General features: G+C 39.3%; 1 protein-coding gene across 2 annotated transcripts; it reads right to left on the bottom strand.

The window, feature by feature from the left end:
- fam117ab (family with sequence similarity 117 member Ab) lies at positions 1-14,834 on the bottom strand. 2 transcript variants are annotated; one of them, XM_067429552.1, is made up of 8 exons: positions 14,506-14,834; positions 13,349-13,503; positions 9,759-9,878; positions 9,461-9,547; positions 2,885-2,998; positions 2,547-2,697; positions 364-484; positions 1-199 (listed from the first exon to the last, which is right to left on the bottom strand). In XM_067429552.1, the coding sequence occupies exons 1-8, from the start codon at positions 14,606-14,608 to the stop codon at positions 19-21; spliced, it is 1,032 nt and encodes a 343-aa protein (XP_067285653.1). In that variant the 5' UTR covers positions 14,609-14,834; the 3' UTR covers positions 1-18. The 2 variants fall into 2 exon arrangements, with proteins under 2 accessions (XP_067285653.1, XP_067285654.1); XM_067429553.1 differs by having other exon boundaries at positions 7-180.

Here is a 14,834-nt window from a genome sequence, read left to right on the forward strand (position 1 = left end):
CTCCCCCTCATTAAGTCATCACTGTCCCACCCAGCAGGACTCTGGAGAAACTGAGAGGCTGCAGATCAGGAAGTCCACTGGTGGAAGGAGGGGTTTTGGGAGACTGACAGGGCAGAAGGCGGAGCCTGTGTGTGTGGTGAAGTTCACTTTGTCGGGGTCGGGGCAAGAGGACAAAAACACCTGGTCCAAGCATGGAGGGCTGAATTAGAGGATAGAAATAATAATAATAATAAAAAAAAGGTAGATGATGCAAGAAGAAGGAAAACTACAAAAACAGTACTGTCGTTCAAAGCAAAATGCAGTAACTACTCAGAACACCTTTGCAACCTCATAGCAACACTCTGTCAAGGTATGTCCACTTACAAGCTCTCGTCACACACTCTGACTCTCTCACAGCCCTCTGGTGGATCTCTCTGAAAGGAGTAGCTGTTATTAGGCCGTGGTGAAGAGGACAACATCAGGATACATGAGTTGACCCCCTCAACTGAGGACAGAGCAGGGTCACAGTCAGTTCAAATCAGTCAATCAAAAATGTGAAAATACATGATCGATTATCATAATGATTTGGTGAGTTAAACTAACTCAAGCTTGTTTTAATAATAGTAAAACAAATTTTATATAAATATATATATATATATGTGTGTGTGTGTGTGTGTGTGTGTGCGTGTGTGTGTGTGTACGCATGCATACATGCACGCATACATGCCATACAACCCAATTCCAAAAAGTTGTGACAATGTACAAATTGTGAATCAAAAAGGAATTCAATAGTTTACAAATCTCAAACTTATATTTCATTCACAATAGAATATACATAACATTTCAAATGTTGAAAGGGAGACATTTTGAAATGTAATGCCAAATATTAGCTCATTTTGGATTTCATGAGAGTTACACATTCCAAAAAAGTTGGAACAGGTAGCAATAAGAGGCTGGAAAAGTTACATTTACAGATAAGGAACAGCTGGAGAACCAATTTGCAACTTATTAGGTCATTTGGCAACATGATTGGATATAAAAAGAACCTCTCAGAGTGGCATCGTCAAGACCAAAGAGCTGTCCAAAGACACTAGAGACAAAATTATACACCTCAACAAGGCTTGAAAGTACTACGGGGAAAAAGCCAAGCAGCTTGGTGAAAAAAGGTCCACTGTTGGAGCAATCATTAGAAAATGGAAGAAGCTAAACATGACTGTCAGTCTCCCTCGGACTGGGGCTCCATGCAAGATCTCACCTCGTGGGGTCTCATTGATCCTAAGAAAGGTGAGAAATCAGCCGAGAACTACACGGGAGGAGCTGGTCAATGACCTGAAAAGAGCTGGGACCACTGTTTCCAAGGTTACTGTTGGTAAAACACTAAGACGTCATGGTTTGAAATCATGCATGGCACGGAAGGTTCCCCTGCTTAAACCAGCACATATCTAGGCCCGTCTTTGCCAAAGACCATTTGGATGATCCAGAGGAGTCATGGGAGAAAGTCATGTGGTCAGATTAGACCAAAATATAACTTTTTGGTAATAATTCCACTAAACGTGTTTGGAGGAAGAAGAATGATGAGTACCATCCCAAGAACACCATCCCTACTGTGAAGCATGTGGGTGGAAGCATCATGCTTTGGGGGTGTTTTTCTACACATGGGACAGGGCGACTGCACTGTATTAAGGAGAGGATGACCGGGGCCATGTATCGCAAGATTTTGGGGAACAACCTCCTTCCCTCAGTTAGAGCATTGAAGTTGGGTCGAGGCTGGGTTTTCTAACATGAAAATGACCCGAAGAGCACACAGCCAGGATAACCAAGGAGTGGCTCTGTAAGAAGCATATCAAGGTTCTGGCATGGCCTAGCCAGTCTCCAGACCTAAACCCAATAGAGAACCTTTGGAGGGAGCTCAAACTCTGTGTTTTTTCAGTGACAGGCCAGAAACCTGACTGATCTAGAGGATATCTGTGTGGAGGAGTGGGCCAAAATCCCTCCTGCAGTGTGTGCAAACCTGGTGAACAACTACAGGAAACGTTTGACCTCTGTAATTACAAACAAAGGCTACTGTACCAAATATTAACATTGATTTTCTCAGGTGTTCAAATACTTATTTGCAGCTGTATCATACAAATAAATAGTTAAAAAATCAAACATTTTGATTTCTGGATTTTTTTTATTTTCTCTCTCACAGTGGACATGCACCTACAATAACAATTTCAAACCCATCCGTGATTTCCAAGTGGGAGAACTTGCAAAATAGAAGGGTGTACTTATTTTCCTCACTGTATACATAATGTGCAATATAGAACCTGATATACAGTACATATTGTACAAAAACTAAAACAGTTTTACTTTATTCAGTGTAGCTTGCCTTGTAGCCCTCTATTGGTGAAAATAATCACTACACAATTTGCTCTGGTAAACTGCAGGGTGTGTGAGTCTGGCTTTTTACTGAATATTTGAAGGGTGTTTTGAATGTGCTGTAAAATGAGGATAGCTTTAGTCGGAAAAAAAGGACGTCTGGCCACACTAAATACAGTGAGAGTTTAAAATAAAAACAGACCTACCAGTGTCAAGATCTAAAGGGCGCTGTGGAGAGCAAGATGTGAATGAAGATAAAGAGGACTGGGAAGAGACACAGGAAGAATCTATCTGAAATCCATTCATGGAGCTCAGGTGTGGAACAGGAGCCCTGTGGCCATCAGGAACTTCATATATCTAAAAAGAAAAGAAAAGACAACTACAATTACATATCTTTCCAGTTATGCTGGTTTGTAAAAAAAAAAGTGCATTTGGGCTAATATATTATTACATATATTATTATTACTATCCAAATAATAATATATGTAATAATATGCAAATTAGCATGACATCAGACTAAAAAGGTGAAAATTATGAGACATACTCCACAGTGGTCAACATGTGAATGATGTATGAAGACTTTCTCCAGCTCCTGATCTAGTCTTTCTTCACTGTGTTGCAGACGTGATGGCGGTCGAGTCAATGATGCAGCCTGAGACTGAGAAGACAGGAAATACACACATATTGCTACTTAAGTATGAATACAAGGGCTTTCCATTGTTATCTTTTGGTTTTATTATGAGCTAATGATAATGTTGATCCATTCTACTGTCAGTGGCCACTCGTTGTCTAACACAATATTTATTTCCAAACGTGTTTTAATAACAGAAACTGACTTTTCCTACATAGACGCAGGAAAAATGTTCAAGCGTAAGGATTTGAGCAAGTTTGACAAGGGCCAAATTGTGATGGCTAGACCACTGAGTCAGAGCATCTCCAAAACTGCAGCTCTTGTGGGGTGTCAGCAGTGGTCAGTATCTATCAAAAGTGGGTGGTGAACTGCTGACAGGGTCCATGGCTCATGCACGTGGGGAGTGAAGGCATTACAGTTTGTTGTGTATGGGGCTGCATAGCTGCAGATCAGTCAGGGTGCTCATGCTGACCCCTGTCAATCGCCAAAAGCGCCAACAGTGGGCGCGTGAGCATCAGAACTGGACAACAGAGCAATGGAAAAAGGTGGCCTGGTCTGATGAATCACGTTTTCTTTTACATCACATGGATGGCCAGGTTATCACTTACCAGGGAAACACTTGGCACCAGGATGCACTATGGGACGAAGGCAAGCTGGTGGAGGCAGTGTGATTCTTTGGACAATGTTCTGCTTGGAAACAATGGGTCCTGCCATTCATATGGATGTTACTTTGACACGTACCACCTACCTAAGCATTGTTGCAGACTATGTGCACCCTTTCATGGAAACGGTATACCCTGGGGGCTGTGGCTTCTTTCAGCAGGATAATGTGCCCTGCCACAAAGCATAAATGGTTCAGGAATGGTTTGAGGAGCACAACAATGAGTTTGAGGTGTTGACTTGACCTCCAAATTCCCCTGATCTCAATCATCTGTGGAGCATCTGTGGGATGTGCTGAACAAACAATCTGATCCATGGAGGTCCCACCTCGCAACTTACAAGACTTAAAGGATCTACTGCTAACATACTGGTGCCAGATACCATCCTTCAGGGGTCTAGTAGATTCCATGTCTCGACAGGTCAGGGCTGTTTTGGCGAGCCTGATCAACATACTATATAAAAAAAAGCCCACCACAGTTTGCTTTTAAGACCTGTTTGTGTTCAGACTGTTGCTTTTTGGATCTAGTCCAGTTCAGTGTTTGATGGCTGACCCTATGGCCTTCAACATAGATATTTGTTTGTAAAGATTAGGCTATTTTTTGTGACATTGCTACAAATGCTGTTGAATTAAGTAGTTTATCTTTTTACACAAAAATATAATTATTTTTTGAAATAGTACTCTTGCACTAGTTATATCACACATCCACCTTTGTAACTAACATTTATTTAGATTTTTTTCCTTGATTCATGTTTATTTTATTGCAGAAGGCAATGATAAAATCAGCATACAAAAATAAACAATACAATACAATTATAAATGAAAGATGCCAAATAAATAAATTGCTTTAAATTTTCCAGGTAAAATATAGGTAGGCTATGTCTAAAAGCAGAATGGAGTAATCACATGAAAGAATAAAACTGCATATTCTTCACTGTGTAGGCTACTCCACTGATTCTTATGTTAGGCTAGTAATGCAGATGTTTACATTCACTTAAGACAAAACTACCTGTTCGTGTGAAACTTGTATTTTTAACACTTTAAAATAAATGCATTAAGACGCTAAAGATTCCGTTTAGTAGTACACGCGCAGTGACAGCCGGCTTCTGTGCATGCGCGCTTTCAGGCGTTCGTAACATTTTAAACTGGCAGGGCGCGCGAGCCGCGTCTCTCACACAGTTCGGAAGCGGTTGAAATTGCAATAAATAAGTGAGTTGTGAATGAATAATTTGTAGAGATTTGTCAGAGGATTTAGCCATGATGAACAGCTGACTTGTACGGAGCCATCTGATGACCAAACTACACTGGAATTCGCAAACAGAAAAATCAAGTATGCCCAGAGCGGTTAGGTACCATAAGATGAGATCGAACCGTACCCAGACCACCTCCCGTGATGGTCTCGGCTCGGTGCGCTTTAAAGGGGTATGAGATCGTTAGGAGTGTTCACATATGGGCCAAAAATCATGTGAAACGCGCTCAAAAGGATCTGAGTCCTCTTTCAGGTACAGGGACAGTGTGAACGTAAAGAGAACTGGGTCCTTTTTCACTTGTTTCACTTCTTGGTCCACTTAAAGGAGTCTGAGTTCGGTTCTTTTAAAGAGGACCCAAGTGTGAAAACAGGCATGCGAAACCAAAACTGAAAAACAACATTGTTCAGCTGAACAGCAAAATGTGCAGCAAAATGGCATTACACTTTTAAAAATAGCTCTTAAATATATATACTTCAAAATTTGGGGTAATCAGCAGCTATTTGTCCTCTAATGTGCACCTGGGTGGATCCAGTCTATGTTGTTGAATCATAAATGGCCTGAAGATAAAAGATGATGTTCCACAAATTAAATAAATGACACAATGTTCAAAATGACACAACTGTTCAGCTTAACAATGACAACATATATTTTCTTTTAGAGCTGCTGTACAGCCGAGTTTAACCGTTTGCATCATTTAACCCTTTTCCTGTTATCACTATAAAGCTGCTTTAAAACCATTTGTGTTATATTAAGCACCCTAAAAATAAAGGTGACTTTACAGTAGCTGCAAAACAATATATAGTTAATATCATTGTCAGTGAGTACTGCAGTCTTCTGCATTATTGTACATGCGATTAATAAAACTTTGAAGCGAGTTTACTTATAATAAGTTTACAGCACACATCTAATATAGTGAATTTCATGTGTCAGAAGGATGGCCTACAATGTGGTGCTAAAACGTAATAATGGATAAAAACTAACAATGGCAACAGTTATAAAAAATACCTTTATATCCAACTAAAACTAAACTGAAATTAGCAACCAGAATACAGAATGAAAGAGAAAAAAAACTCGGAAACTACTGAATTGTATGATTTGTTTGCAGCTGGCCAGCATGTGTTAAAGCAGAACAGGTTTTGATACAACCACTCTTCCGGTTACATTTTGCAATCCTCCACACTTCCTCTAACATTTATGTACATGTGTCAGAATATATCACTTGAGTGTATTTGAAGGCTTCACCCACAGACCACTGAACTCATTTGAATTTTATGAGTGTGGGAGCTTTTGATAGAGCCAAGATTGGGCCCCCTAAACTACAATACAAATGGGATCGAATTCTTATTTTATTTGCAAAAATGTGTCGTACCACACTGATACATGAATTCCAATCACTTAGATTTCAGTGCAAGAACAACCTTGATAATAATACAGGATAATAACTAATATTTAAATATTTTAAATAAAAAGTGAGAAACTGTGCCTGTGCAAAACTTGCTGCCACTATTCTAGGGTATTGTGGGTGGGTTACAGGGTGTTGCCATGTTGCTAAGTTGTTGTAAGTGGCTGGATGATTTTCTGGGTGAATACGTCTCTATGATATGATCCTTGGATAAATGCTGGGTTTTGATGAGCGTGCCACACTGGAGACTTAGAAGTAAACGGCCACACCTAGGATTGGAGAACATTTTTAAATATTTAAAGGGGGGGGGGGGGGGGGGGGGGGAATACTCAGTTTCAGTCAATCTCATGTCAATCTTGAGTACCTATAGAGTAGTATTGCATCCTTCATATCTCCGAAAAGTCTTTAGTTTTATTACATTTATAAAAGAAATATGGGCTGTACTGAGTCTTTCCGGAAAAAAACGAGCGGCTGGAAGCGTATCGTGTGGGTGGAGCTAAAGAATGACGAGCGCGAAGTGGTGACGTCCTCAAGCGTGGAGAAGCCCATTGCTTTCGATCTCAGCTAATAGATATATGATCCAGAATCACATTCGGAGGCTGAAATAAATTGAACAGGAGAAACAGCAACAGCAGGACGTCCGTCTCTGTGGTATGTACTGTATTTAGTGGCCTGTCAACATTTGTGTGTGTTTACTCGCAGTTTATGAGGACATGATTCGGTTTATGGACTATTGTATGCGACTTAACCTTAGCAGTAGCAAGCAAAACGGTTTTGCACGTCAGACTAGTGTAACGTTATACATAGAACAACAATAGAGTCCGTTAGCGCATTTGAATGACGAAGCTCACGATCGTGTCGTTGACTGATGTTTACTCACGCGACAACAGCATAGACATTTGAAGCAGTTTTACTCACCGGCTGCTTCCAAAGCAGGACCGAACCTTTATCGCTGGGACCGCTCCGTCAAAAACACACTTCTTTGGTATGATTTGGTAAAGTCCTGACAGCAGTGAATGGTGGAGATCCACTTTGCGACGCTACTAAAGAGATGTTGTAAAGCTTCCCGTCATTTCTGCGTTCAAACCGTGCAGAAACAGTGTTCACGGATGACTGGAGCTGCACCTTGAAAGAGTGTTTATGGGTGTGCATTTCCTCTCTCGCTCTAGTCACGCACGTGCGCACCCTACCGGGAGAAGAGCCCATACGGCCCATACAAGGACCTTCCGTTCTGTTCACGTCAAGCCGACCCATACTCGAAAAAAAACTCTCCGAAACTTGTTAGAAACCGGAAGGAGTATTTTTAGCACAGAAATACTCCATCAAACGTTCAACATTAGTTTTTGAAACTTTGTCTATGTTTAGGATTGGAATCCAAGTCTTTAACAGTGTAAAAAGCTCAGTATGCATGAAACAGCATTTCACCCCCCCTTTAATGAGTTTCAGCTCCCCTGTCAGTTCACAGGAGGGATTGTTTTGAAAGCGGCAACCGGAATAATTCTCTGACAGGGCTCTCAAAACGTATTTATCAAACAAACACATTGATTTCTCTCTCATCAATCCGCGGTTGATTAATTTTTTTATTACTTGGCCCGCCCGATCGGTGGATATCGCACGGGCACGTGCTCTTCACATATCAAGTCAAGAGAGTGAACAACAGATTAAGAAATGGACAAGAAAAGGCTATGTTCTGTTAGACACTTACGCATAATTCAATCTGTAACAATGCGATACTATCACATAAAAAAACATGTTTTACTCACATAAGTGTGTTGCACCATTCCTGTCGGATCCAATATAGAATGCACAGCATTGTTTTAATCTAAATATGTCTGCAAATCCAGTGTCGACCTGTGTCTTGTTTACAAACGATTATCTAACTTCGGCATGTTAATTGCTCGTTTAGGTGAACAAGTCGGTGGGCAAGGCTACAGAAGCAGGCGTACACATTTATCTGTAGAGGCGGCGTTTCCTCCCTCTAATACTTCATTGATTTGAGAGCCTCGCTTTCTGGGCCTAGTGTCTATAAAAGCTTTTCTTTTACTAACAAGGACGTTTTCAGCTCTGAAACTTGCAGGATATTCTTATATTACCATGACCTTATATATATCAAAGGCTCAAGGGAAAGGTGATTTCTCAATTCATCACCCCTTTAAGATAAAGGCCCTTGCAAACCAACCTCCTTTACAGTCACTGGATTTGTATATTTACTTGTGTTCCTGGTGATCATACTGTAAGTAGAGGATATGCATTGACGTCCCTTTCCCACCAGAACACGGCCTCTCAGCCAGACTGGGTGGCAAAAGAGCTGCTACACGACTAGATTTAATAGGGGAAACACGAGTAAAATAAACAAGTATCAGTTTAAACTAAAGATTAGACTCAATAATCGTGTTTCTTGATATTTATATGTGCCTAATTTCAACGCCGGGGAAAACCAATGCTGCCACTCAGTCTTTGCCACTCAGTGGTCGTAAACACAGTCACTCTGGTCGACGGTGACATCACGTGCATACCCTCTATATACACTGAATATTTTATTATTATTGCACACTGTTTGCATACATAATGTACAAAAGTACATTGAGGTGCATAAAGTATCTGCCACTAGTTGGTATAAGTATAAACAGAATCAAACGCTACACAGTACACAGAAAATTGTGCTATTTTCACAAATAGCCAGTTCCTTAATAAAATCAAACCACCATTAGACAAATTCCGAATAGCTCTGTCTAATCTTATGTTTAGTTTAAAAAAAAGAGAAATGAAGGTTGGGAATAAGGAACCAGGAGGCTGAGAGTGTGTGTGTGTGTGTGTGTGTGTGTGTGTGTGTGTGTGTATGTGTGTGTGTGTGTGTGTGTGTGTGTGTGTGTGTGTGTGTTTTTGTTAAATATGAGGACACAAATGTGTATCATGACATGGGTATGACACAGGTATTACAAGGAGAGGGTGTAATATGAGGACATTGGCCATGTCCCCACTTTTCAAAATGCTCATAAATCATACAGGATGATTTTTTTTTAGAAAGTAAAAATGCAGAATGTTTCCTGTGATGGGTAGGTTTAAGGGTAGGGGCAGTGTAAGGGGATAGAAAATACGGTTTGTACAGTATAAAAACCATTACGCCTATGGAATGTCCCCATATGTCACAAAAACAAACGTGTGTGTGTGTGTGTTACCTGTTGTTGGTTGTGCAGTTTATCTTGGTTGCCTACTGGAAAACCTGACCTTTGCTTCTGTTGCAGTTGTTGATTCTGCTCGGAAAGCTTAGAAACAAAAACAGTGCAAGGATAAAAATGAGCTAAGAAACAGCAGACATTTTCTTACATATAAAGATTTATGTAGTGTGATATAGATATAGTAATACATAATACATACAAGTCAATAATACATGCAAAAACACATTCTTTTTTTATAGTTTCAAGCTATTTCTATAACCGAAGAGAAGTGGCATGTTAACTGTGCAATACGACTTACCGATACGTCTGCACACACATCACTTCCATCTTGGAGATGTTCTGAATTTCCCCATGATGTCAGACGTTTGTGAAATCCAACCGCGGTTGTTTCAGCTCCAGCTAACCATGCATGTGGTGTCTATTACAAAAATAAAAACCATCGTAAATACATAAAATTACACTTTATTTTATTTAGACTGCAATTTTGTTGTACTGGGCTGGATGATTTCTTAAATGATAGTTAATGTGTATTGAATCAGTCAAGAGTTATTTAAAATTAACTAGGGTGGAAGATTAACAGTGAATAATGATTTATGTTGTCATCTGCTCCTCACGCAAAGATAACTCTTCAGAAGAAAAAAAATTGGAATACGACATCCATTTGGGCTACTTTCATTGTGCGGGAGAAAAGATCTTGTCTGTCCTGCTTTTCTCCTATGGAAAAATTATTATGGGAAATCCTATGGGAAAATAAATCCTATAGAATGTGTGAACATTCCACTAAATATTTTCTTTTGTTTCATGGAAGAAAGAGTTCAAATCAATATCACAGATTTTCAATTAACAATTTGTTCAATTTTGCCTTTGGTCCCCTCCAAATCTTGAATATTTTGTTACATCCTTGTTTTACTCACAAGGTTGAGTAAACTAAGACAGAATTTTCATTTGTGGATAAACTAACAGCATCACAGGCAAATAAAATACATTTACCATTGTAATTTACCATGGTAAATTTGGTGGTTAAACCAGTCTTAAGTCAACGATATAAATGGAAGAGTGAAATTGTAGGCTTGGATAAGGAACAGAAAGCAGTTGATATCTAAAAAAAAAAAGTTAAAAGCAAATGTCCCCACTTCCCTTCACAGCTGAGCTGAGGTTTAAAGTTAATAGGGATTGCAGTAAATCATAGGCTGTGATGTAATATCCTAGTTTGGGCACACCACAGTACGGTGATGTGTCAGAAGATACCATGGAGCTCTAGTATTTACCATGGTAATGCATGGCCCTGTTTACACCGCGGATAAACATGCATTTTGGTTGATCTGGTCACGAGTAGACGAAGGAGACACATTCCCGTTTACACCTGGTGTTTTAATCAGTCTCTTTTGTCCACTTTTAACCACTTCTGTCCTGTTTTCTTTGAGGGGAGGGTCTATGGACGGGTACATTTATGGACAAAAAAAATGCAATTTACATATGAACATGCACAGATGATGGAAAAAGATACGGAGAGCAGCATTTAGTTTCTGCTCTGATAGCCTCAAGACCACGCTGAACGCGTGTTAGAAATCAGGAATGGTGAGAGAACATTGTGCTTGGTATGTTTTTCGTCTTCAAATCTTGTCCGGCTAGCATGTTTCCCATAAGGTTTACGCATTAGGGCAATAGGCTTAGAGAAGGTCGACTTTTGTGGCTGTTCGAACACATTCGACGAAAGCGATTGCATTACGAAGCAATGAATGCATTTTCGACTACCTCTGGAAGTGGTCAAACGTTCGGAACCTTAAATGGTTTTATGTCATGGAAATTTATGTCATTAATGGCTCACCCTAATGTTGTTCCACAGTGAACAAGACACACCCTAATGTAAGGAACACAGTTTAAGATATTTTATATTTAGTCCGACAGTGCATCTAAAGGCTGGAATACACTACACGATTTTTAAAATCTGAACAGATTTCAAAAACACTAGGCATCATACACTTGCCGACTTTGTAAATGGTTACAGAGAAAAGCTAGGCATCATACACTACCACTCTACCAGACTTTAAAAACGTCTGGAACACAAACTGAAACAAGCGCCTGGTTGCTAGGAGACGCACGCATGACAGACATAACAACAAGCATGAGATGTGCAGGAGATGAGCGCGGTCATTTTTGAAGCGACTATCTGTGCGCTGAGCAAAAAGTCAACAAAAAGAGCCAAAACGCACTAGACGTGGCCAGTAATGGTCAGATTACAGCGGGAGTTAGAGCTAGGCCTAAGTGTTTTTCCGTGCTGATGAGTCAAAATATTGAGTCTAATCTGTAAGCGTGTTCTGTTCGTTTATTGTTATTTTATTTTATTTTATTGCAAAACATGTATAGAGGACAGCTTCGGATTCATGAAAAAATAGATAATTAAATCATTTATTTATTTATAACATTGAGTTTGATCCATGTGAAATACATTTGAAACATGTTTGATATCCTCCGACTGGATGGAATCAAAATCTGAAGCTAAAAAATCGGAGTCTATGGCCATGATATACTACGCGATTTTTCATGGAATCTGTCGGCTCATATCTGCAGACTGGCTCTGACTTTTGTCAACTTGCGTCAACTTGTTCAGATTCTAAATCGGGGGGAAATCGGGGCAAAAATCGGGTAGTGTATTCCAGCCTTTAGTGTATGCACACTATACTGTCCATGTCCAGAAAGGGAATAAAAACATCATCAAAATAGTCCATATGTGACATCAGTAAGTTTATTAGCATCGAAAATACATTTTGGTCCAAAAATAGCAAAAACTACGACTTCATTCAGCATTGTCCTCTTCCACATTTGTTTTCAATCCTCAAATAAAGATTCAAATGGTCATGAATCAGCGGATTGATTAATGATTTGGATCGCCAATGTCACGTGATTTCAGCAGCTTGGCAGTTTGATACACGATCCGAACTATTTGAATCTTTATTTGAGATAAAGATCTCAAATAAATATTGCATTTCTGTCAATAGATTCTCATAAATACTACACACTGCACCTATAAATATATAGAATTCTTAACACTTAAAAAAATAAATAAAGGTTCTTTATTGACATCTATGGCTCTATGACAAACCTTTAACATCAATGAAACCTTTTCGTTCCACAAAAGGTTCTTCATAGTGGAAAAGGGTACTTCTAGCCTAAAAATCTAAACGCACCCTAGCAGTAGCAAATCTAATTTGCAGCCAGGGCGACTCTCCGTAGACTTGCAAGCTTGAAAAACCAAACTCTAGTCAAGCCAATCACATCGTGAATAGAGTCGGTGGGCGAGCTTAACCTAATGACAGCATAGTCGTGACAGTTCCGCATGAAATCCCTGCTAACAAATAACGGCACTGAAGTCATTCTTTAAAAAGAAAGAGGTTTTCGGAGTTTTGCCGACCGGATAGTTTAATTGAACTAGTTCTTAGACATATCGGTCTAGAAAATCTCAACTTTTCATTTTCCGTCGGTCTTGGTACACGATGTAACTATACACATCATAGCATGTAACAGGAAACTGTTGGCATTATTTTGTCACTTACTGAGAAGTAGGCTAGATGGAGGCATTTACTTCCAGTCTTTGGCTATACTAGGCTAGCAGGGGTGCTTCAGACAGAGTTATGGGATGCACGGCGATGAGAATGGTATATAAGGACTTATCTAACTCGGGTGGATACGGTGAATAAGCTAAAGTCCCAAAAAGTCTTCGTGTTCCTTTAAGAACTGTTTTCTGAAAGGTTCTTTTGGGAACCAAAAATGGCTTTTATGGCATTGTTGTGAAAACCCTCTTTATTTTTATATCACACACTAGAATTTATTATGGACTAATTTGAATCAGGGCCACATGATTCAGTCAGGACATTGAATCGCATTCACCTGGGTGGATTTGTCTTCCTTGCCGTGTCTGCTGGGACTATGTTTGTCACCCACTTTGGGCCACTGGCCTTGCAAGTACGGCCCCACAATCGCATCCAAAGATAGTGTTCGCTGGATCCGAGTCTGAAAACACCACTCAGATTTGGTCCAATCACCTGAGGAACCAAGAAAGCTTGTGATTCGAATAATAAGGCATTCAGACAAAACATCTGAAACCAAAGTTATCACAGTATTGCATGAAGAGAAAAGTGCCAAGCAGTTATCTATATACTTCAATGAGGAAACATAATATATGTGTAATGCAAAAAGGTTGTTTAGATCTCCTATGTCCTTTTTTATTGTATTAAACTTTTTTTTATAAAATATGAAAAAAGACATAATGTATTACATACAAGGAGATCTCTAAAATATACCATTTTGAGCTGTAAAGATTAACATGAATTTCGCAATGGCTTAGCATTTGGATTGTCAGTCTTTACACTGAGGCTGACATGAACAAAACCAGAAGATCATGTTCTCCACCATAACTTGAGATATTTCAAACAATCTTGCGCTTCAATGGAAGCAAGAAAATGTAACCTTCAGTACAAAGGAGTTCACATTAACAGTGTCACCAATTGCATTGTTTCATTAGTGAAATATCGGAAATATTTCTTATTTATTCGTCTCCAAATGTTATGAAAGTTCCTTGTTTTATAAAAAACTTATTTTTTATCCAAAAAGCCTCTTCATTTTCAGCTTTAAATGAGTCATTTTTAAAATAAGCACATTTTTAATGTACTCCCCACTGTTTATTGGACATAGTGTATGAAACATGTTGAAACCATCCATCTTTATGTGTCATTTATGTGTTTAAAATTAATATACAGCCAGTGTTTATAATTTATAATGATGATGTGCTGCTATGCATCAACAAAGTCCAGAAGAAAACTACAGGGTGGGTAGATAAAATGCACTTAGTGATCATTTTCATATTTGCCCATAGATAATGACGAGAAAGCATAATAATTATGAAGCCCTTAAGCACATAAAATAAAATTCACGTAATAATGTACTAGCTGCCAACTCAATCATTCAAATAGCATTTCCTGTTCATCTGTAAGGACATTTGGCTTAAATCATGTGTGGTAGTCTCTGGTTTGTATAATATACTTCACCTGGAGTGATATTTGTGACCGCAGCTCCAGCTGGTTTGTGCAGTGTGAAGGGGACAGTAGCTTTAAGAGGCTGGAGACCAGATCCGCTCCTGGACTTCTTCATTTCTCCACAAACACTGGCGTCATGAGCTCATACGCTTCTTTTTGTTTGTGTAGTTACATAACAAACCTGCGTAGAAGACGACGCGTGCAAACATCTAGTTTCTTAACTAGACGGAAAACTAAAAGATTACTTAATGAATCGTATAAGTATATAGTTGAGAAAGTTATTCTGCTGCTCAACACCAACTGAGTGAAGTGAACTCTGTTGCCTATAGCGCTCTGTCGGA

Source organism: Pseudorasbora parva, chromosome 21, assembly GCF_024679245.1.
Source record: "Pseudorasbora parva isolate DD20220531a chromosome 21, ASM2467924v1, whole genome shotgun sequence".
NCBI lineage: Eukaryota > Metazoa > Chordata > Actinopteri > Cypriniformes > Gobionidae > Pseudorasbora > Pseudorasbora parva.

Bases quoted from the DNA above. Each gene is read 5' to 3' on its own strand.
- fam117ab (XM_067429552.1), bottom strand. From the start codon at position 14,608: ATGAAGAAGTCCAGGAGCGGATCTGGTCTCCAGCCTCTTAAAGCTACT. The intron at 2,698-2,884 runs GTATGTCTCATA...TTTTCTTTTTAG, and splicing joins CACATGTTGACCACTGTGGA to ATATATGAAGTTCCTGATGG. The intron at 200-363 runs GTAAGTGGACAT...CCTCTAATTCAG, and splicing joins AGAGTGTGTGACGAGAGCTT to CCCTCCATGCTTGGACCAGG.